Raw genomic sequence first — 23578 nt, 5'->3', positions numbered from 1 at the left:
ATATTATATACATTTTTATTAAAAAATATGTATGTATTCAGCGGCTATTCTCACCGGATCGTTTTAATTTTTACTTAAAATCTGAATAAATATTGTCGATTAAACTAACTTGTATAAGTATAAACTTGTACTTTACTACTTATTACTTTTTATTGTACATTTTAATAAAATAAATAAAATAAGTAACGTTTTTTTATCGTGCCGTGTAGATTTTTACGGTCGTACGAAATGGGCCGAAGGGAAAAATCGTGCTTGTTATGTGCAAGTCGGTACCTACCACTAAATAGATGTTTCATAGTACGAGTACATGACAATGTACCGTTACATAATAAAGGTGATTAAATGCGTTAAAAAAAGAGAGAACAAAAAACAAAGATCGTGGCGTTGTTGAACCGAACTCGACCTTATATGGCGAAAACCATTACAGTACCGAGTGCAGGTTTTTGTCACAACTGACACAAGTTTCTCCAGTAGGTACTAGGTACCCACCCGAGTACTGTGTACCGTGTGCCGAGCATGAGTACTGAGTACCTACTCGCTATTATCCACCTTCATCTGCGCTACACGAGTTCACGACAAGAGGAGCACCTGCTCGTCTAAATCAAAGCGATTGTTTCCTTCTGCACTAAAACGATACCGATGTGCGATGGAGGTAAAGGGGGAATTTTTAAGATCACGTATCTACATGCGCATATCTTCTTCTGTACGTGCGATGTCACTGAACTCCTCCTAAAAGGCTTAACCGATTTACGTGTGGTTTTCAGCGAAATGTAGATCTTTACCCTGCGCGTGTTCGTAAATATTCAAACTTTCAATCGAATATGTCAAAAATAAGTTAGAATCATAAATATTTTTATCATCAACCTACTAGGGTTGTATTCGTCGAGAATGCATTTACAAAAAAAAATGGACGGATGTTGTTTTTTTCGTTTAAAAAAAGTTTATTTTTAAATGTTTACAAACAACATTCACCTTTTATGGATCCCAATCAGATTATTTCCTTACATTCCTTATAAATTCTTTCCATTTATTTCTTTTTACTGTATTTTTGGTAATATTAAAATAATATTAACTGACATTCGATACATTTTCGGAAAACACTTTCCAATATAGTGCACCCCTGTTGATGAGAAAAGCAGAGTTTGACATTTGCAAAAATATTTGAAAATGAATTATTTTATGTTTTGGAATTCAATCATAATTAAGTACCTAAGTACCTACTTATTAATGAAAAGTTACACCATCTTTTTTACTTTCCGAGTGGGTGGTCAAATTATTAGAGACAATACACTTTTTCCGTAATTTTCAAGTTTAGATTAATTTTCTGAGCAAAATATACAATATTAGTTTTAATTCGCTTTTCTTCTGTGTTTTTGTTACAGATATTATTATTATTTCTTTTCAATAACAGCAAGACTATTCGTTTTTCAAAAAGTTAAGTAATTATTAATTTGGCTGTTAATATATGTGAAAAATGTTGTTTGTGTGAGCTCAATAAATTATCAATTTTCGGAACGATTTTTTTGGCAGTTTTCTTAGTCCAAGAGTATAAAAACGCAAATAATTTATTTGTTTTCCTTATATAAAGCGTAAATTAATTTTGTTACCACCAATAATTATATTTTTTTTTTGTATAACCTAGTCTTCAGGCGCATTTTCAAGAAAATCTCGGTTAGTACAAACCTTTTCAAATATCTAATTCATTCTGCATATTACCAGAGAGATAAAGCAGAACTCAGGGTGTTTCGAAGTCAGTGGTCAATCGAATTAAAATGAAAATTGATAGAAACCGCTGATGGTGGAATCTTTTGTGTAAATTTATAATTATCTTGGATTTCGACTTGATTTGACTCTTGGAAAGTGAATAGTTATGGAAGAAAGATTTATCTAACAACGTTCGAGGTTTTATTCATAAATTTAACAACTGTTATAGATTAAACACAAAAGCGATTTAATGTCGTGCCTACAATACTGTAGAATTTAACCGTGACAAGAATTAAGTTAATTTTGGATTTAAAAGTCTTTGGCAAAGTAAATTGGAAACGAACTAGGATCAACGGTGGGCACAGAGTATCTAAATAGTTTCCTTGATCCTGGTATCGTGTAGTTTTGGTGAATTGGTACGCCTTGCGTTCAGCGTTGCACGAGGTGAAAGTTGCAGCGAGTGCGTGCGTGCCCATAGTGGCAGAAAAAAGATCACCACTCAGCGTAGTTGGCGTAAAATCAAGCGCAGCTGTCTTCAAAATCTTAAAATGTGAGCTGGTCGTCTATTTGCATTAATAAACGATGAAAAAATCAACGTCTCTTAAAGGACAGTCCAGAAATGGTTGTTTAAATAAAATATGATAGGTGATCGTCCAACCATACTACCACGCCAGACTGAGGCTATAAGGAAAAGGCGACTGCAATGGGACAGATAATACCGGATTATGACTATTTCGGACTAGGGTCGATTAAATATTTCCTTTAAAATATGCATTGTATATATATATTTTTAAAATATCACAGACCTGTTTCTTAGTCGAGTCAAGTTTATAAATTTTGGTGTACAAAAGCTCATTCGTCCGACGACGCCCAGGATATCAATTCCACCCGGAACGCTTCGTGGAGAAGCTCGAACACCCTGTTAGCGTAAAGGATTTGGGACGCCTCTATACTGTAGAAGGGACCATAAGGCAAGACAAGTACAATCGAGTACTGGAAGGGCGACCCCTTTTCCAGGCCTAAGTATGGTTTCATGGTGATGAAGAGTCTGTTTGCACAATTCAGTATCGTGTCATAAAGCCAGGAGTGTTACCGCATTCGCCACCGTCATCACCACCAAGCAGCAACTGATAGAAACTCTTATCATTACAACCTCAATCTCCGACACAATGCGAAACTCTGCATAGAAAGCTCGCGCCAATGCCCGAATGGCCTAATTGCAGCAAAAGGTGGCATTACTAAATCTTATGTTTTTCTGTAATATCGTTAAATCATAACGTTTTATGGAAGAATAAATAGAGATCAGGTACAAAATTACATCGTCGATATATTATGAATAAAGCATTCTTATGAATAAAATCTTGATCATTAAATTTCCATAAACTTAAAGATTACCGGAAATTTGTTTTGTCCCTAATAATTCGGCCACCTACTGTATGTAAGGAGGCTTTTCGCTCGACAAATCAAAAGTTTTCGAAAAATCGAAGTACATAACACTTTTTTTGGGTTTCTCTTATTTTTGTGAAACTTTTACGATTACGCTTGTTTTTGAATACAAATTTTATAAAAATTAAAGTCTGAAGAAAAGCCTGAGCTTTATAAAGGGCCAGTATGCTTCTTCGCACAAGAGTCAACAGAGTTTTCATTCGTATGAGATGTAGCCAAAATGAGTGAGAATTATGAATACCTACATATCAAAAAAATATTTCGAACATTGGTTCCGAATTTATTAATTGAATAGTTAGCTCATTCGAGCTGAAAGATAAATAATTATGGTCAGCATATTTATTAATTTTGCGGAAACAGTAAATTTTCACTTCGCGGGAAGTAACGACAGCGCCATCGCCAGCGAGAGAAAAGGCTGAACTATTGTAATACGTACAAAGAATGGATACTTTCTACTTCCATGTACTGACGGTACTGGCGGTACTGACCAAATGTAGAGCATTCATATTTCATAATGAGAGTCTCGCTATTTGGCGTATTCAGACACTTTCAGTTTCAAACTATCAATTTAGTTTGTTACATCTACAGGTAACCAAAAATATAAATAACCAGGGTGAAGGCCGTAAAGGAAAAATGACCACCGTAGACGTTTACCTCAAGTCCGGAGATTCCGGGTCCGATTCTCGTGGAGATTACAATAATTACTATTTTTTTTTTTATTCAAGGTCTCTTGGATTTTTCTTCTTCCTTGCACTGTCCCAACTCAGGGGTCGGCTCTTCTCGTTCTAAGGCTGTATTTTCTTCGGTTCTGGGTGTTGTTTTAATCTAGACTGTTTCTGCTGCTGCAGGATTTTAGAACATAGAGTTATTGAAGAGGTTTTACGGTCTTCCTCTGAATGATTGTCGAAGAAGATCCACAGGTATTGCCTGACCGTAAGGTCTGGTGGTCTCCGTTTTATGTGCCCGTACCATCTCTTTTGTCACTCTTGCAGCTTACTGTTTATGTCAGTGACACCCAGGCTTCCGGGAATGCGTGAACACTTAATTCAATATTTTAATGTTACTCCTGGCGACAACCTGAGCATTCGCATTTCAGTTGTTTCAAGTTGCCTAGAGTAGGTGTTGTAAATATATAGACCAGCATTCGGAGTAATAAATAATTGCGGGTCTAACGATAGTCCGGTACACCTTTCCAGAACTTCACGCAAGACTCCTATTACCGTTTTGAATTTCATCCACCCCCCCCCCCCATTGCATGGTCAACATCCGCCCATCGTCTGTCTTTGTGAACGAGTGAGCCCAGATACTTGAATGAGGTTAAAGTTTACTAATATTTCCTAATCCAGTCGCATTGAAGGAGTTTCGGCATTCGGGTCCTCAAATGGGTACAGGTATTGTATTTTTTAAGCCATTATCCTCCGGGGACTCTTTTCATCTTTCCAAGTTGCTCCGCAAATCACAATGGTTACCTGATATCAGTATTATATCGTCTGCAGAACGCATAATCCCGAGATTACTGTTCATGCCATTATTTCTTAGATAATTCATGACAATATGAGCACCCGCAAACTGAGGACAGTCCCTCGCCTCGGTTCACTCCCACTTTCATTGGAAATTCATCTGCTGTTTCCGATGTGCATCTGTCTCTTGGATTGTTGCGATTATAAAATAAATAAAATGCATATTAATTTTCCGTATTGCGCTAAAAAATACAAACAATATTTATTTAAACAACATAATGGCGCGGCGTTCGCTTTTCCGCCTTTGAGAGGGTCGTCCACATAAATGCACTGAATGGAAGTGAGTTTTCATTTTAATATACGAAGGCATTATGCGTTATTGGACCTTCATTTAATAAAATGAGGAAAGACCGGCATTACGCAATATTTTCATAGGTAGTGATAAAATATGATAGAAAGCGGAAACACTCCATGTACACATTATATAATATTTTTATTTACGTGGAGCGTTTTAAATTTTGTCTACGTTAAAATAATAAATTACGATCATTACGAAATGAATGGTGGCGTTTTGACGGATTACGAAAAATATTGTATGCACCAGTGCACGCTAGATATTATAATAATTCGTGTGTGATAATACTTGCACCCACACTCGATACACTATCACACTATCACACGGCAACGATCATTTGTCTTCCTTCACCGAATAAAATACAAATTTGGTAATCATTGATATTTCATTACTTCACGCTTGCCCACTCCGCGGGGCATCGGGCCTCGCGGTCGGTGCGGTGTCGGCACTCGGGACTCGGGACTCGGGACTCGGGACTCGAGACTCGAGACGGGACCTGGCTTGAGAGCGCACGCGGGAGAGGCCCGTAGCTCAATCACCAATAACTATCGACGCGACAACAATTTCTCACCATTGTTGTTTATCGTATTCGCGATTGCAATGCAACATCCGTGAACACCTAATATTAAATGTCAAAATAATTACGTTTCGCGACGTATAATCCTGCTGCGCAATCTCATATTTGAATTTCACCTGCTGCTGACAGCTTTTCTTGACACTTGGCTTGCCAAGCGCCGGCTAAATGCAATAAATAGCATGATAAATAATAAATAAATAAAAATAGCAGTTTTGGAATATTTACCATATTTTTTTTTATTTTTTTTTTTTTATTTCAAAATACAAAAATGTACAAAAACACAATTGTATTCCCATGAGTTAGCAAACTCATTCTGGGATTGATACAATTAAAGATTATCAGATAAAAAATACATTTTGTTGAACATAATTAAAACAAAAATGGACATATCTCGGAGACCTTTTTAAAAACAAATTATAATATATTATTTAAAATTAAATCACATGGGTTAAGGGTTATCGAGAAATAATTTGAGGAAATGAATTTTTAGTGTTATTTGATTTCCATTCGTAGACTGGTAAGAAATTGATTTAAAGTGAATAGGCAGGAGGTTATATTGAGTAGAGGCAATGTAGAGGAGTGACCTCAATCCGAATTTAGAGGAGTGTACAGGGGGTAAATGTAGACAGTTATGAGATCGTGTGCGATGGTTATGTATATCACTGTTAAAAGTAAGCGCTAAATTTGAGTTTAATTTATGTTGCAAAATTTGTAAAAAATTTACACCGGTGAAATTCAAATATGCGATTGCGCATATGCGAAACGTAAATATTTTGACATTTAATATTAGGGTTTTACGGATGTTTCATTGTGATCGCGAATACGATAAACAACAATGGTGAGAAATTGTTATCACGTCGCTTATTAGCACGTCGATAGTTATTTGTGATAGAGCTACTGGTTTCATATATGAATCCCGACTCGCTAGAAGTAAAATCGGAACTATGCAGGGACAGATGTGGTAAAAACTTTTTAAAAAATGACATAAGTTAAAATGTATATACATGTACAACTATCTAAAACAAGACAAAGACAATCAAGACTAATGAACCAGGGACTGAAATTATACAATAAACTACCAGACAAAACTAAACAAAAGACTCGGACAAACTTTTCAAAAGATGTAAAAAATATTATTTTGAACAACAGAGTATAAATGAAAAATGTATATATTATTTTATGTAAAATGAATGTTATAATCCGTAAGGGTTTATAAATAAATTTTCAAATAAAAAATTCTTTTTTAAAAATGTACATATATAATAACTGAAAATGAACAACAGGAATGCCCCCTCAGGCTATCAGCGAGTACGCCACCCCGACCATCAGAAGAAATATTCCCTTTAGACTGTCAGCAGGATATGCCCACTTCAGGCTATCAACAGTGATGCCCCCCTCTCCAACCACCACCTCTCACTTAATCCCTCAACAGATGAGTTTGTACATTTCTACTATTTGGGTTTATATATATATTTTTTAATATTTTGAGTCATTAATATACCTACTAGGTACCGTGAATGTTCATGCATAAACAAATTGGCTGCGAAATATAAAAGTAGCGCAGGACAGATACATATTATGCTTTTGCTGTAGTAATCGCCCACGTCGGGGGACTCGGCAAGGCACTAGGAGAAGAATACCATATGCTCCAACTAAGGAGTGGACATGGAATGACTTTAAATATGTTTCTTACTATGTGTTTTTACTTTGGATTTTACTGGTTTTAAAATATATATTTTTTAAATATTTTTTTGGTTTTTTACTATGTTTTCACTATATTTTTTACTTTGTTTTCACTACATTTATTACTTTGTTTTTACTACATCTTTACTATGTTTTTTCTTCATTTTTTACTTTGTTTTTACTAGATTTTTACTATGTTTTTACTACATTTTTTACTTTGTCTTTCACTTTGTTCACTATCTTTATAACTGTTTCTATATATTGATTACAGTTTTTATACATATTTTTTGAGTGTCTTAAAACGGGGTAAATAACTCTGGTTACATAGTCAAAACAACATTGTAAAAATTATAATTTTGTGTATATAATATAATATATAAAATAATATTAAAAAAATGATGAACACGATTATTTTATTTTATTTTCTATTTATTATTTTTTTCTTTGCTATTCTATTTTTTTAAATTATATTTGTATGTCTCTTCTTTGATTATACGGGGTTTTCAAAAGGTATAAAAAAATACTTCGTGGGTTCGATTCCCGCCAGTTGCAAGAAAAAAATCCAAGAAAGATTTTAATCTCAATTGATCTGGGTGTTGTGGTGTGTTTTTCATTACCTCCTTCCATATCCCCTCTATCCCACCTGCTGACAAGCCTCAAAATAGAGGCTTAGCGGATTATTCTGGTAACCATGACAAGTTAATATGTAGGAAGATACTATAATAAACAACTATAAGAATAAAGTATCAAATGACATTATACTTTATAGATATAAAGCTTAGAGGAATAACCTAATATAAAGATATTATATAAAGATACACTGCATATAAGTAGGTAGGTACATAATTAAATGTGATGAAAAATTATAACAGTTTTAGGGGAAAAATACAGTAGATATTATTTCAGAGTAGATAAGCAAAGTAAAAAAGGCAGAGATTTTTACAGCATTCGAATAATGAAAATTATTATGATTTCATCGACGTAAAATTTTTTACCCTGAAAACGAAACATATTAATTTCACCATACTCGTTTCCGAGCCGGTGTAGTCTGACGATTGGAGAATTAAAAAAAATAATTATATCTACCACAACAAAGGTAGACCGCAATTTCGATATGTTATTATTTCTCCTCATTTACTATTTTTTACATAAATTATTTTGGCTTAACACGGGCACAACGTAAAAATCCATAATAAGTTCATGAATGTAATGTATAATATAAATTAATTGGAAATTAATATATACACTTTCAAGGACACATTTTTAAAAGTAAAAATCAAATTTAAAGTCGGTGTAATATCGGTTATCAACACATCTGATTTATTAATTATGTAGTTTTGCGGTTATACTTTTTTTTAAATAGCCAGCAATTTATATGATTACTTTATTGCAACATACCTTTATAAAAATTATAATAAATAACTATTTTTTTTGGTCGGAAATAATTAAGTTGATAAATTAGTGATTAAAACCAAATTAGATGTATTCAGAATTTTGATAATAAATTATTAAATAAATTCATTAGCTTTTTTTACATAGGATATAATAGGTATTAAATAACTGCGTTAGTGACCAAAAGTGGTATAAAAGATGAAAATGAATATTGTTTAACACGGTAGTTTTTATTTTATAAAATATTGGGTATATTATTACGTTTTGAGTGCCTTTAAATGGCATTGATCGTTAAGTAAATAATAATGATTGTAAAAACAAAAAGTAAGTGTAGGTGATGATGTAAATACAAAGGAGTAACATTACGAAATTATCTAAAAATGATTTCTCCAAAGTAGTTCAAGGCAGAAGATTGAAGGAGTGAGTGGGATGCGCAACTTATTTGAACATTACACGACTTTTTGGATTTATTGCTATTTTTCGTTGAAATATTTTGCGGTAGAAATGTTCAGTTAAACGCGTTCGCTGACAAATTCTTTTGTTCCGAGAAACTGGAAATGTTTGGACATTCGAGATCGTCACGCATAAATAAACAATAGACCGTTGGCGGTCGGCGTTGTCTGGTTGTCCGCCGCGAGTACAACACCTTCGATATTTCCTTCCTTCAATAGTACATTCTTCTTTATCAAACAAAATACGGTATTGCCCGCCGTAGCTTAATCACAAATAACCATCGACGTGCTTAAAAATATGCTAAGCATTCGAGCTATCACAATGAACAATAATAAACATGCTTAAGTTATCGCGGTCATAAGTCAACGCGTGTGTAATTTCTAAGTCAACGCTCGTGTCGGTTTGTTTTCCTCTTTAATAAACACAGTTCATTGGCGAAAAATCGGCGTTTACTATTAAAAAATAATACAATATATTGCATTTGCAAAATAGTAAGGAGTATCTAATACAAAAAAGTCCTGACATGACATGGCGGATTTATGAGCTATTTACGCAGAGTCAAGATATCTGAGATCAACACTTGCCCATGCGATGATGTTACTCTCCAAGATGTCTCCCATCTATTGATACATTGCCCCCTTTTTAGTCTGCAGAGAATGCAACTGGAGACGCGATGCAGAAGTCTAAATGAGGATTTGTACGATGTTCCTGTAGTGATTAGTCATAAGGACTTGTCAAGAGAGGTAACATTATACATGATAGATATGGTAAAGGCAATAAAAGGTATCAATGATACCAGGACACCAAATGCCGAACACTCTTCAAGTGGCTCGGAAGATCTGTTGACGAACGACAACGGTCCGGTCCGCCTTCTCCTGACGAGTTTTCTGTGGTTTCCTCATCACTAGAGCAAATGCGGAGAGGCTCCTGAAACAGGCCACAGCCGAAACCTCCCACCCGATCCTTACATAATATATCAACTAAATAACTAAACAAAGTTTTTCATTAAAGTAAATTTAACAGAATAAATTGATTTTTTAAAAGTAAACAAATAAATAACTATCCCTTTGAAATAAAAATAAACCTTGTACATTACAAGCAAGGTGAAAGAATAATGCAACTCACATTTGTAAAAAAAAAAAAAGTGAAAATTAAATTACAATTACTATGGTGACTGCTTTTCTTGAAATTTGGCTTGACAACCGCCGGCTAAATGTAATAATAAGCATGATAACTAAATAAAAACTAGCAGTTTTAGAATATTTTCCATATTTTCACCGGTGAAATTCAAATATGCGCAGCAGGATTATACGTCGCTAAACGTAAATATTTTGACATTTAATATTAGGTGTTTAAGGGTGTTCCTTTGTGATCGCGAATACGATAAACAACCACAGTGAGAAATTGTTAACACGTCGCTTATTAGCACGTCGATAGTTATTTGTGATAAAGTTACAGGAACGAGGTATTTATTGTCTACATTTTAAGTAGATTTATTTTTCTCGTATTCTGGGTGAATCGTCATGTATACTAAATCAGCATTTTTGATCTGATGATTTTTTGCTACACGAAGGTAAGATGATCAGTCTTGCGCTTCAGGTTCCAGTCCAGGGACTATGAAATATTCCAGTTTAAAAACACCTTTTGAAATAAATATTTCATGTCAACCATGCCGGGAATCGAACCCGAGACCTCTTCCGCGGTAGACAAATGCGCTATAACAGCGCGGGTAACATTTACACTGAATCGTGCACTCGGGGACCCACCTTGCCGTAGGAGTGCTGGGGGGCGCTCCAGTGTGTCGTCTCCAGGCGCGCGTGCCGCTGCAGGCCGCGCTGCTCGCTCGTCCACTCCGCGCGCCGCACGGTGGGCGCGGCCGGGGGCGCGGGCGCGGGCGCTCCGCCCGCCGCTCCTCTGCCCACCAGCATGCCCGCGGGTCGTGCTCGTTCGCTGCCGGCGGCTCCTCGTTCCCTCCCCGTCCTGGAAGACACACACCGTGAGTTGCCTGCGCAGATTCGAGCTGTCCGAGATGAACGCCCGGCCGCGTGATGAGCCCCGAGCGCCCGCTGTAGGTGAAGTAAACTCGTCCATTATATGTATATATTTTGTTTTTGTTTTTTTTTAAAGAAATATTTGCGTTCTTATGATTTACCCAAATATTTAATTTTGAGGGCCATTTTCAACGAGTTGTAAATAACTCACTATTAGAAAATGGGAATCATGTTGAGGTAGAGTAGGATTAGAACCACGGATCTTTGGTCCGTGAGTCCGAGACACCAGCCACAGGACCACAACCCGATTCTATACTGGAACTTATTTTGACACGGGGGATATGTCCTGTAACCACAGTTGCAGTACCGTGCAAAATATATATATGTTTAAAAAAGAATACTCCTTGATAGGTATCTTTGTATTTCAAATAAAATTAATTTATTGTACCCTTTTTTTAAATTTAACATGATATCAAAATACTTTCAAAAATCGTAACAAAGATTATTCGCTATCACTATCACTATCACTATGACTGTCACTATCATATATTTTATTATACGCCAAGTAAGTAAAGTAGCGATGCAGGGCATTACAATAACGACAAGTATAATAATAGGCATTACTATTACTATTACGCATTGTTAATTTTTTTATTTATTTATTTTTTGAGTCGAGAAATCTTTTTTCCTCGGAAAACATCTGGGTTAATTCAACATAAAGAAACAATTTAGTAAAAAAAAAAAGCAAAAAACGCAAAGACTTGAGACTTAATACAAAAATTTGACCATTTTGTCAATATGTTCACTTCACCCGCGTAGTTAGGTAATACAATGAAAGCAGGACACCGAATGCAGAACACTCTTCGAGTGGATCGGAAGGACTGTTGCCAAAAGACAACAGTCCCCCTTCTTCCGGCGAGTTTTCTGTGATTTCTTCGTCATTTGAGAAAATGCGGAGACCTTCCTAAAACAGGCCACGGCCGAAACATCCCACCCAATCCTTACATATATCCTTACAGGAGAATGCAGAATGCGGGATACGAGCTCACCCAGATGCTGACGGGTCGTGGTGGGTTCATGAGCTACCTGCATCGCTTCAAGCTCTCCGAGATCGACAGCTGCCCATGCGACGATAAAACTCCTCAAGATGTCCCTCACCCGTTGATGCATTGCCCTTTTTTCAGCTTTCAAACACAACAGCTGGAGGCGCGATGCAGAAGCTTGGGTGAAGATATATGTGATATCCCATCGGTGATGGGTAATAAAGAACTCACACGAGAGGTAGTATCGTACATGGTCCATATAGTGCAGGCAATTGGTAAAATAAACCAAAGTAGGGAACAAAATGCCGAACACTTCTCTAGTGGAACAGAAGGCCTGTTGACTACCGTCAATAGGCCGGCTTCTCCTTAAAGAGTTTTAAGTGGTTCCCTCTCCACATGAGCAAATGCCGAGAAGTTCCTGATTGGCCCGCATTAGTATATCTTTCCTGATCTCAACAGTTTAGATAAATTTAAAGAAATTTGATTGCAGAAAAATCCCCTTTTTAAAATATAAACCTTGTATAGTATAAGCAAGGTGAATAAAAAATATATATCGTAAATCGCAATATAACAGGAGAGTTATTTTTCAGCCAATCTATGGCGTTCTAATGAAATTTTTGACTTTTTTGATAACAAATATTAATAAAAATATATTACAGTGTATACTCGTAGTTAAATTAAAACATATATTATTTATATTTGAAGCACTAACTTTGTGGATATTCATTACAATAAACTACTTTGTTTTTAACCACTTGTTTTTTCTACAGACCGGTTTCAAAGCTAAACAAGCTTCTTTATCGAGGTATAAATAACTAATGAATTCTTTCCTATTTTATTTTAATAGTGATTGCTAAATATTAGATCAAACCTATGGAGCAAATAAGTCAAGTCTTCTTGTCATGTTGTTCATCTAAATATGGAAAGAGCGAGATAGGTGCAATCTTTTAAACTAGACAGGAGTGGACCAAAGAAAATATCGTTTATTTGTTTATTATTATGAATTAATTTTAATTTCTAAGATTTAATATTTTATTTTTAACTCGTGTTGTCATTAACTTCATAGTTAATTGACATCGACCCTCTACAAAATGTTGCCAAAAGAAAATTACATTGACCCTTTTAGATCCAAGTCGCAGATTTTATAGTTCCTGTAGCTCAATCACAAAAAAACTATCGACGTGCTAGTGAGCGACGTGATAACAATTTCTCACCATGGTTGTTTATCGTATTCGCGATCACAATGGAACATCCGTGAACACCTAATATTAAATGTTGAAACATTTACGTTCCGCGACGTATAATCCTGCTGCGCCATCACAATTTGAATTTCACCGGTGTAAATATGGAAAATATTTTAAAACTGCTATTTTTGTTTATTATTTATCATGCTATTTATTGCATTTAGCTGGCGGTTGACAAGCCAAATGTCAAGAAAATAAGTCGCCATAGTAATTGTAATTTAATTTTCACTTTTTTTTATTAGATACTCCTTGCTATTTTGCAAATGCAATATATTGTATTATTTTTAGTAAACGCCGATTTTTTGCCGGTGCACTGTATTAATCTACGAGAAAAACAAAAAACAAACCGACACGAGCGTTGACTTAGAGATTACACACGCGTTGACCTATGACTGCGATAACTTAAGCATGTTCATTATTGTTCACTGCGATCGCTCAAATGCTTAGCATGTTTTTAAGCACGTCGATAGTTATATTTGTGATTGAGCTACTAAACGGGCACGTGAAGCGTAAGATTGGTCATCTTACGAAGATACATGAAGACATACATGATGATGTAATAAAAACGATCAAGATACGCCGACATTGGTGTACCAACTGTTTTTTTAAGAGTCTTTCAATTTTTCATCCATCTATGGAGGTAAAAGTACTCGTACGAATGCTGTAGGCAAACTAGGAATGTCTTCAAAATAAGCTTTCGTTTGTTTTTCCTTCATGTATGAAGGGGAGTGAGAAGGTACTTAACCTATCCTAACTGAGGCAGGTGCGGGTGTTGTAAAGACCCACGAACTGAGGTTGAAGCTGCCGACATTATCAATGAAGAAACGACCCACTAAATTTTATTTGTTTAAAAAAACTGTGCCCATTAACACGAAAACATGTCCGCCCACTTCGCGTCTGCCTTATTACCTATCTGCAGTAATAGTTAAGGTAGTTATGCTGGTGTGAATAGATATACATAATATGGCGCAACACCTATGTGTATGTGTGTACCTAGGCTTGGATACATTTTCAAACGTTTTAATGTGATTTTTCTTGGAAATAAAAATAAAGTAAAGTACCACAAACTCCGAATTCGGGCGAAGAAATTTGAGGTTTCTGGGTGCCAAAACATTCAATATGTTACCCGAACATTGCAAAACCATGACCCGGATTCCATTATTTATTTTTTTTGTAAATGGTTACTAAGTTTAGGTAGAGAAAAATCGGAAAATTTGCTAAAAAACATTCTTAATATAATTAAATAATTAATTTTTTTTTAATAAATAAACTAGTAGCTAATCATGTTATTTAAATTTATTTCAACAGAGAGGGAAAACATTTTTGAGAAGGGAATATGGAAGTCTAGGCATTTACAGGGCTTATGACCTGTCATTGGCTGGTTTAAATGGCCACTTTACACAATGTGTAACATTTACCATTCTGCCCATGTTTGAACATCCACATTTCCTCAACTCTTCCATCTGTTGACTTTTGTGAAGTCCATATTCCATATTCCTTCTATATTCCCTTCTCAAAAATGTTTTCCCTCTCAGTTGAAATAAATTTGAATATGAATAACTTCCTAGGGAGGAAATCCAGCAAGTCTGCAAGCATTTAGACATACTCAAACATTGTTGAAGCATGTTATTGTTTTTTTGCATGAAAATGTCTGCCTTAAAACAGGTTGTGCCTAGTTAGGCAGACTAGACATAATCAAGAGAAATCTATTACCTAAAACATGTAGTAGATAAAGTAATTGTAATTTTTGTTAATAAATCGTAACTATTATTGTTAATTATTATGAATTATTATTTCTATAATTATTTACATTATATACATGTTAAAACAATTTGTTCAATATGAAATATAATCTTCAGCAAAATGTGTTCATTCTTTTTAATTCTGCATCACGATAATTCACGTGAATTGACATTATGTGTGTAAAAATATTTTTTTTAAAGTAACATGATATTTTTTTTAATTAAAAAAAAGATTCTCCGTGTCCGGGTGGATAAATAATACAGTTATGTGATTAAAATAAAAATCATAAACCTGGAAAAGTGTTGGTAAGTGACTCGGTAAAAATCTGATGGTTATTCTTAGGTAAAAATCTTCAAAAGGGAAATCGACTGGAGATTATTCTGCCCCGTAGTGTAGTGGTAATCGCGTTCGCTTGCCACGCTTGTGGGTATCAAATATTAAGGTGGTTCTACACTGCAATATTTCTTTGTTTCTGGACGCGCATCTAAAGCGTAAAACTGATCACCTTACTTTCTCTGTAACAAAAATGATCAAGATCCGCTGCAATTGGAGTAGGTACCAATAATACTAGCGCAGTGCCCTAAGCACCACAGGAAAATTACGATAATGTTAGCTACGTTAAAAAAGAGCGATTTTGAATCTCAGATCACATTTGATATTATTCAGGATTCTTTGGGAAAAAACGGATTTTCTATTAAAACACTCGATCGCAGTTAAGTTTAGTAAAACACGACAACAGACAAGAGCAAACATAAAGTGAAGGTGGCTGCAATAAACCGACATGTCTCGGCTTTCTGGGTTAAAAGTTGGATAAAAATAGGCGATGTGCAGATATATAGATATATAGATAGATAGATAGATTGATTGATTGACTGTATAGATTTCATGCAGTTTTAGTGCAAACATTACTCCTATTGCCATGGCGGGACATTATATTATCTTCTGTCCTACTGACGTTTTGGTCGACCATAATATTTGTATCGGACGATAAACGATAGATAAATATGGCAAAGAACCGGTTTTTATTGCAAATTTAAACGACTTTTTCATTTTGGTGACATTTTATAAAATCACTCTTGCCCATATTTAAATGAAGAAAAGCTCTCTAGTAGTTTAGTTTATTTCGAATGCATGATTATTTTTAATAAGTGTCCAGGCGGATGAAGAATACAGATCTGTGTATGAAATAGAAATAGAATTGATCTACCTGGCTCGAGGTCTCGGGTTCGATTCCCGGGAACGTTGATATGAAATATTTATCTTTAAAAGTAGTTTTCCATTAAAATATTTCATTGTCCCTGGACTGGCAACTGAAGCGTGAGACTGATCAACTTACCGTCCTATAACAGATGATCGATATATACCACATTCGATTTAGCAATGCTGACTCACCGGGTTTTAATCCATAAAAACCCTTCAACGTCAAAAAACTGTTCTTTTTATAATAATAGTACATATTAAAATAGCGTATTTATATCTAACAGCAACTAAAAAAACTCTTTTAAAAAACAAAACAATTAAATGTAAGTGAACTCTTTCAACTAGAATCTTTAAAGTTTATTTATAAATTAGCCACTGCTATAATTATTTTTTTTTATCAACCAAGAAAATTTAAACAAACTAATCATATTACAAAAAAAAATCTTTAAGAATCATTTTGAAAAAAAAAACAGATACACAAGTGGAAACTTGATGTTACATGAATTGAAAGTACTAACATACATATAAGCAAAGGATATTTAACAATACCACGATGTTTATTTATAATATTATTAATTTTAAAATAAAGCACAGAATTTCGGAAAAGAAAGCCAACATGAACATAATCACAAAACAGGAAAAAAGGAAAAAATCAGATTCCCATTTAGAAAAAAGGCAGTCGGAAAATTCAATTTTTTAAAAGGCTGTTAAAAAGTATTATGAAATGGGAAAAAATATTTATGAAGAAAAATAAATATAAAAATTCAAGCAGAAGGTTAAGAAATATGTGTTAAATAACGTACCTACATTGTTATTATTAGAGCACAAATACTATAAATAATATGTTTATTTCAAGATTCAAAAACAAAAAAAATAAGGGTGTTGTCCTTCCACTTTCCATTATGTTGTATCCCAACTCGGCACGGGGCTCTTGGCCTCGTAGAGTTAGGGATACGTTATCATTATTTTTTCTAATATACTCGTACATGTATTTCTATTTTTTAATAAAAAACATATTTTCCTTTTTCCTTTTTTCCTTTTTTCCTTTTTTTTTGCACCACAACAGGCCAGGAGGCCTAATTACAGTGGTGAATTACATCACAGAGCACCCAGGCTTGAGAAAAATCACATTTTAATTTTTGTGTTCTCACCGGGAATCGAACCCGGAACCTTCCGTGCGTGAATCAAGCGTCTTGACCACTACACCACGAAGGCCGCCGAACATATTATATACAACATTCTAAAACGAGACAAGGACAGTGAAGACTAATAAACCAGGGGCTGAAATTATACAATAAACTACCAGACAAAACTAAACAAAAGACTCGGACAACCTTTACAAAATAGGTTAAAAATATTACCATCAACAATAGGATATGAATAAATAAAAAAGAGTCGGTTCGTCAATTAAGGATTGATTTGCTTTTATTGTGGTACTAATCCTGCCTTAGTTTACTATTCAATTAGTCCAACGTCTTATTACTCTATATAAGCATATGGGTAGATGCAACATGAGTAATGCATTATTGTAATATTATTGACTTAATTACTGAAAAATCGTCTACAACTTGACAGAGGAGGTTGAAACTAAAAACCTACTTTTTTGTAATAAATGTACTACGAGCTTTATGAACGCAGTTATACCTGCAGCCGCAGCCGAGGACAGGTACAGGTGCCCGAGTGCCCAGCGGAACCGAGGCGTTCTCCGTGATCTGTTTATAGAAAATATGAAGAACTTTATGTATTTAATACTGTCAAATTAATTCGTCCCTCGGCCGTAAAGACTCGTTTATTTCCATTTAAGTTTCATAGAAATCACTGACACGTTTTCTACTCCGAATATTATACCGGTTCGCATTCGAACATACATATATCTACGTAGGTATATTTATATTAATAATATCAACAATGTAGGTTACAACTTACAACTCCACAGAAAATGTTCGTATTTTGATGCAAATCAAACTTTTAGGCTATGACAACATCCATTTACGTACTCCGGTAAAAATTATCTTTCTTTTTTTTCAAAGAGGATTCCATACTTAACACGGGACTTTAGTCCCGCGGAGTTGGGACATGTGTCTCAATGAATCCGAATAAAATTACATCGCGAATAATACAAAAAATTGCTGAGAAATCTTCTAAAATTAAATTGATTTGGTAAATTTAAAACTGACTTAAGTAAATATCCGCTGCTTGGTATAATGATAGTGTGCCTGCGGTCATTGATTAGATTTTTTAAAAATTGACAGCAGAAAGCGAAAAACCCTTACGATTGTTGCTCAGAGTAATAAATCACTAGCGAAGTCCTTTAGCTCAATTGCATAAAACAAAAGCGTTCCAATTCTCGACACGAGTACCAACGTCCCGTTGTATTGCTGTAATATCTGTAGCTAACTTCGTAGTTAATAATCATTAAAGGTTTTTTTCTCCGTATGGGCGACTCTAGCCAGTGGCGTGTTTTTACTCTAAAGATTGTTGTCAATTTGTATATGTTATGATATTTTAAATATTCACAAGGTGACAATATCGAATGCCGATCGAATCCTTCATAACGCGTCATCGATTTATTTAAGATCCGGTAAAGTCAACTGATGTCGTAACAAGAGACTTGTGATCCAAATATTGAAAGGTGGGTTTACCAAGTCACGTTCTGAAGCGAGCCGCTGCTGCAGGTACACTCTACGCCCGGAGCGGGAGCGGGAGCGGGAGCGGGCGACTTCACTACAGATGGAGGTCAAAGGCCTTCGTAGTCCGCTGGGCTGATTCCTTTACTCGGAAGCGACCATATTATAGCACACTTCTCTACAACACTTCGTAGGACGCATTGTGCTATGCGATGGTGGAGATGTTTGGAATATCATCGAATAGAGCGTGGAGCGGTCGGAGATTCCGGGATCTGACACAAATGCTCGGTTCTGTGTTCACAGCTATGTATTACTAATATGTACTGCGTGGTGAAGCTATTCTATAATAAGTTGAATATTATCTAAGTTGATCTTTATACAGAGAAAAACGTTTCATTCAGAACAGAATGTTGAAATCATTAGCCAGTTGTTTTCAACAATTGCAGTTAAATAAAGATACATAATACATACATACCTATATTACAGATCAGAAAATCTACTGATACTCGCAAAATCGGAAGCGGGTTGCCAAGAAACTGGATTAGAAATATTTCAGATTTAACAAAATAATGCTCAAAAGTACCTAATTTATCAAATTTAATCAATTATAACTGCTCATAAATTGAATACTGATCGGCCATGTAAATAGCTAACAATCTAAGACGATAATAATACGATGAATAAACATAATTTAGTAACCCTTACAATAAATATATATTAAACAAATAAAAAATGTAACTAAACAAATATACATACTTAAAAAACATACAATTACTAAATATTGGTCAATACGATTCCTCGTGCACATATATTTAATTTTAGAAGTACATTGCTAATTATAATTTATTGTAAAGAGATTATTCGCAAAGGTTGGGAAAGGGTCATGAAATATCTTGATATTTTGCTATTTCAGCAGTATATGTTATATCCCCGACCAGAATAATACATCACCAGCTTATAGACTCGCCCATACGGACAAAAATCATTCTACGATATCAACTACGACGTTATCTACAGTTTACAGCAATACAACGAGCCGTATGTACTCAGTTCGAGAATTGCGAGCGCAAACCGAAACCGCCCGTTACACGGTTGTTATTAAATTAAAAACCAAACAAAAAAAATGGAACGCTTGTGTTCTATTCAATAGAACTAAAGGGCTTTTCTTTAAGCGGGAGCGAATTATTACTCTAAGTTCCCGACACATGCGGGCCAGAGATGTATGTAATGTTGCATTGATTAAAATTGGAGGCAGTGTATTATAAAATTGGTGTATTTCTTACACCTACTGCATATTTTGTGTAACAATCCAACGGTTAATTCATAAAATGAGCCATTTTGTTGCAAAGCCTCACTACCTTGACCCGTCTTAACTAATTTGACGACCTCTTATAAACATTATTTAAAGAGCATTAAAATTTACGTATTTTCCGCTTCGCCACCTTAACGGAACTGTGTCGATTGCGTTGTGAAAATCGAACGATTCCGTTAAATGTGTAATTGTTTAATGGATTATTTATAATTGAATATTTGGAGGAAAAGAGAGTTCTCGCCAACTCGCGGTTTGGTGCGGTTCGAGGAGCATCACAATAAGACTTATTTCAGATTAAGTTTCGGTTTACATTTAGATTACTTATTGTTTTAGTCCATAAAACAAGTCGAACAGTATAAACTATTTCCGGCTCTAGAACCAATTTTCTGCTAAATAATTTCTGTAATTTCGTAACCGCCTAACATATTATGCAGATTCCGCGAATAGGAACAATAAATGCTCCGATGCACTGAAAATTCCATCGGTACAATATTAATACGCAAGTTGTTAATACGTGGCATTTTGCATTTTTTTTCAATTTTAATTTAGAAACTTCTATAATCTTAATAATATAATATTTATTTATACATTTCCTCTAAACTCCTTTGTTCTGGTTTATTTCAAATGAAAACGTCGGTATTGCGAGTATGACCGCATTACTATTTTCTGCCATAAGATAACAATAATTAAATCGTTGTTTATTTACGATATCGCGGTCATTATAAAAAGTAACACCCGTCTCCGGCACAAATGCTCTTCATGTTATGAACAGCTGAAAATCCACCAGTGTCATCTTTACTTAACACAAAGCGGGTTTCATTTTATTTATCATTTACAATGATAGTCCTCATTATACCGTATTTTCTGCAAACCACAGACAATCGTCTTACTAGTCAACTACCTAATTTTCACGAGATTTTTTCTTCGTTTTATTTTATGGCCTTCTAACCCCTTTTGAGTGTTCCACCGGTGTTCTACAAAATGCGATTTTAGCCGAATTCGTCCTAACACAAATGGAAATAATTTTATAAAAACAACAAATATATTGACATGCAAATTATGTTTATAGAACGGGAAATTTTGTAGTAAGCTTACTAATGTAAGGTACCCACCTACCTAATGGTATTAAATTGTTAAAATGTTCAATACGTTAAACAAATTAATATCCACTCTGACGCACATAATATAGGTAAAACTAATAAGATAATAAAGAAAGTTCACGAAACATCTGCTCTCTGCAGAGCCCACATGCGTAATGCTGTATCCCGTACACGGCGTCCTGTCGCATGTCGACGCGACGCGACGCGACGGCAAGGGCCAGAACAATAATATTACTAGCGATCGTACTCGTAGCTTCTTACGATAAATCACTTTCTTCGTAATGTAAAAACATGGATGGGTAGGTGATCAGTTTTCTACGGCGTTGTTGACATTCCAATAATCGGTATGTCGGCTGGTATTACAGGCAAGCTGGCGTGAGACGCGCGTGTGCGCATCGTCAGTGTAGCACGCCGTACTGCGGGCACGGGGTCGGCTATTATTTACACACGATGAAAGTGTATCACTCTCACTAGTTTTTAGGTGTTATCTCGGAATCAGAAGGCTGCCGCAGCACCGGAACCCAGCCTCGAGTCGGGCGGCGGGGGCGGACGGCCGCCCGCCGCGGGCACGGCCCGAGCCTGCTCCGCATCCATCTCCCGCCTCCGGGACCGAGGCGCTCCACGCGGGGACGATACAAGGGAAAAGAGCGTCCGTCCGTCGCTCTTCGGTCGATAATAACGCTCACTCCGGACTGTTGAAATAGTGATTGAGTGCGCCTCTCTAAGTAGGTTACATGTGGATGTGGATGTGAATACACCGCGACGTTCCGAATCGTCGGAAAATGAAGTCATCGACTCCGCAATCTGCAATCGCGGCCGTGAAAACCTAAAGCCGCAACACTCTACCTATATACGAGTGCACATCTATGTTCACTATGCGAGTTGTGATGCTTCTATTCCACATGGACCAGTTCATAGAGAACATTGCGATAAAGTCACATAGCCTTCGTGTCAATGTTATTTCGTAGTCGATCACCGATCACCGATCACCGAATAGCCAGTCTCGGCCGTGCCGCGTATTCTGTATCCAACATATTGTAGGTAGTAAGTAGTAGGCACGGCGGCGGTGAGGATAATATGTGGGACGATGTTTGTTGTGTCCCACCATGACGGATCTTTATTATCGGAATATTTATGTCGCGCAATAAAATAAAGCTCGAGTATTTATTTATTTTATTATCAATGCGCGGGCTCTGCAATAGTACCTACACCAAATGCGGCTTATATTGATCACTTGCTACATGAAGGTTAGGTGGTCGATCTTACGCTTCACGTGCCAGACCAGGAACAATGAAATATTGTAGTGTAAAACCACCTATCAAATCAATAGTTCATGTCGAATGTGTCATCTCGTACTAGAGATCGGTAGTGTTATGTATTAACAAGACAACATAATAAATTGTTTTACTGAAAAGTTTTACTTCAATTTTAAGGCATATTTTATTAATATATTTCATGAAAACAACAGCCATTACAACAAAAATATGTCGTTTGCAAATAAACCGAAATTAAATATTCATAATTATAGTTTTCTATATATCGCTTAGTACAAAGCGGATAAAAAACATCTTAGACTTGTGTAAAATTGCTCTGTATTCACTTGTAAAATATATAGGTATGTAAATATAAACAATTAATATTATTTTTAAATTCAATGCTGCATAGAATCACCTTTCTAAAGCGCCCCTGAGGTACGAGTATAATATTACAATTGATGCTACATACATTAACCCTTATACTGCTAAACAACGATATATCGTTGTTGTTAATCCCTATCATAAAGTTCCAACTAGACTGATGCTGACGTCATAATCCCCAAAAGGGTAAATGAATTCGGGAACTGCTTGTTGCACTTAACCGTCAGTGGTATAAAACATTTTCAAAACATACAAATTACTTATTCGACGGGTTATCATTTAGTTTCGTACCTATTTCAGCCCACGGAAAATTTAACACAAAAAATGTTTTCTTACGCGCGGTTAAAATTTGAGCATTAAATGTACGGCAAAGTTTCTTGAAATTAATAAAAATATTTAAATAAAAACGATCTACTTTGAATGACGTCACTTGTTCATATGAATCAACCAATGATAAGAGGATTGGGGAAGATTTCCGGTTTTTCTAATCGTCAATGGACCAATTAACAGAACTAACCGAGAAGAAGCGGAAGAGAACTTGCGACGTCACACGCGGGTTAATGTCAGAAATACAAAAATTTAAAAGATCGTAGCGCTGATAATACGATACA

The 23578-nt window shown here is 35.4% G+C and overlaps 1 protein-coding gene across 1 annotated transcript in view; it reads right to left on the bottom strand.

Annotated features, from left to right (window-relative positions):
• Positions 1 to 23578, bottom strand: part of LOC148272469 (uncharacterized) — a 67582-nt gene that overhangs the window by 26945 nt on the left and 17059 nt on the right. Inside the window, exon 2 of the mRNA XM_088240007.1 lies at positions 10837 to 11050. Coding sequence (XP_088096133.1) covers positions 10837 to 10998 — 162 coding nt within the window. The 5' untranslated portion in view covers positions 10999 to 11050. The remainder of the gene's footprint in view (positions 1 to 10836; positions 11051 to 23578) is intronic.

Source organism: Micrasema longulum, unplaced genomic scaffold (assembly GCF_059751315.1).
Source record: "Micrasema longulum isolate JH-2025_06_02 unplaced genomic scaffold, ASM5975131v1 h1tg002326l, whole genome shotgun sequence".
Taxonomy (NCBI): Eukaryota; Metazoa; Arthropoda; class Insecta; order Trichoptera; family Brachycentridae; genus Micrasema; species Micrasema longulum.
This window is presented reverse-complemented; position numbering and strand designations above follow the sequence as displayed.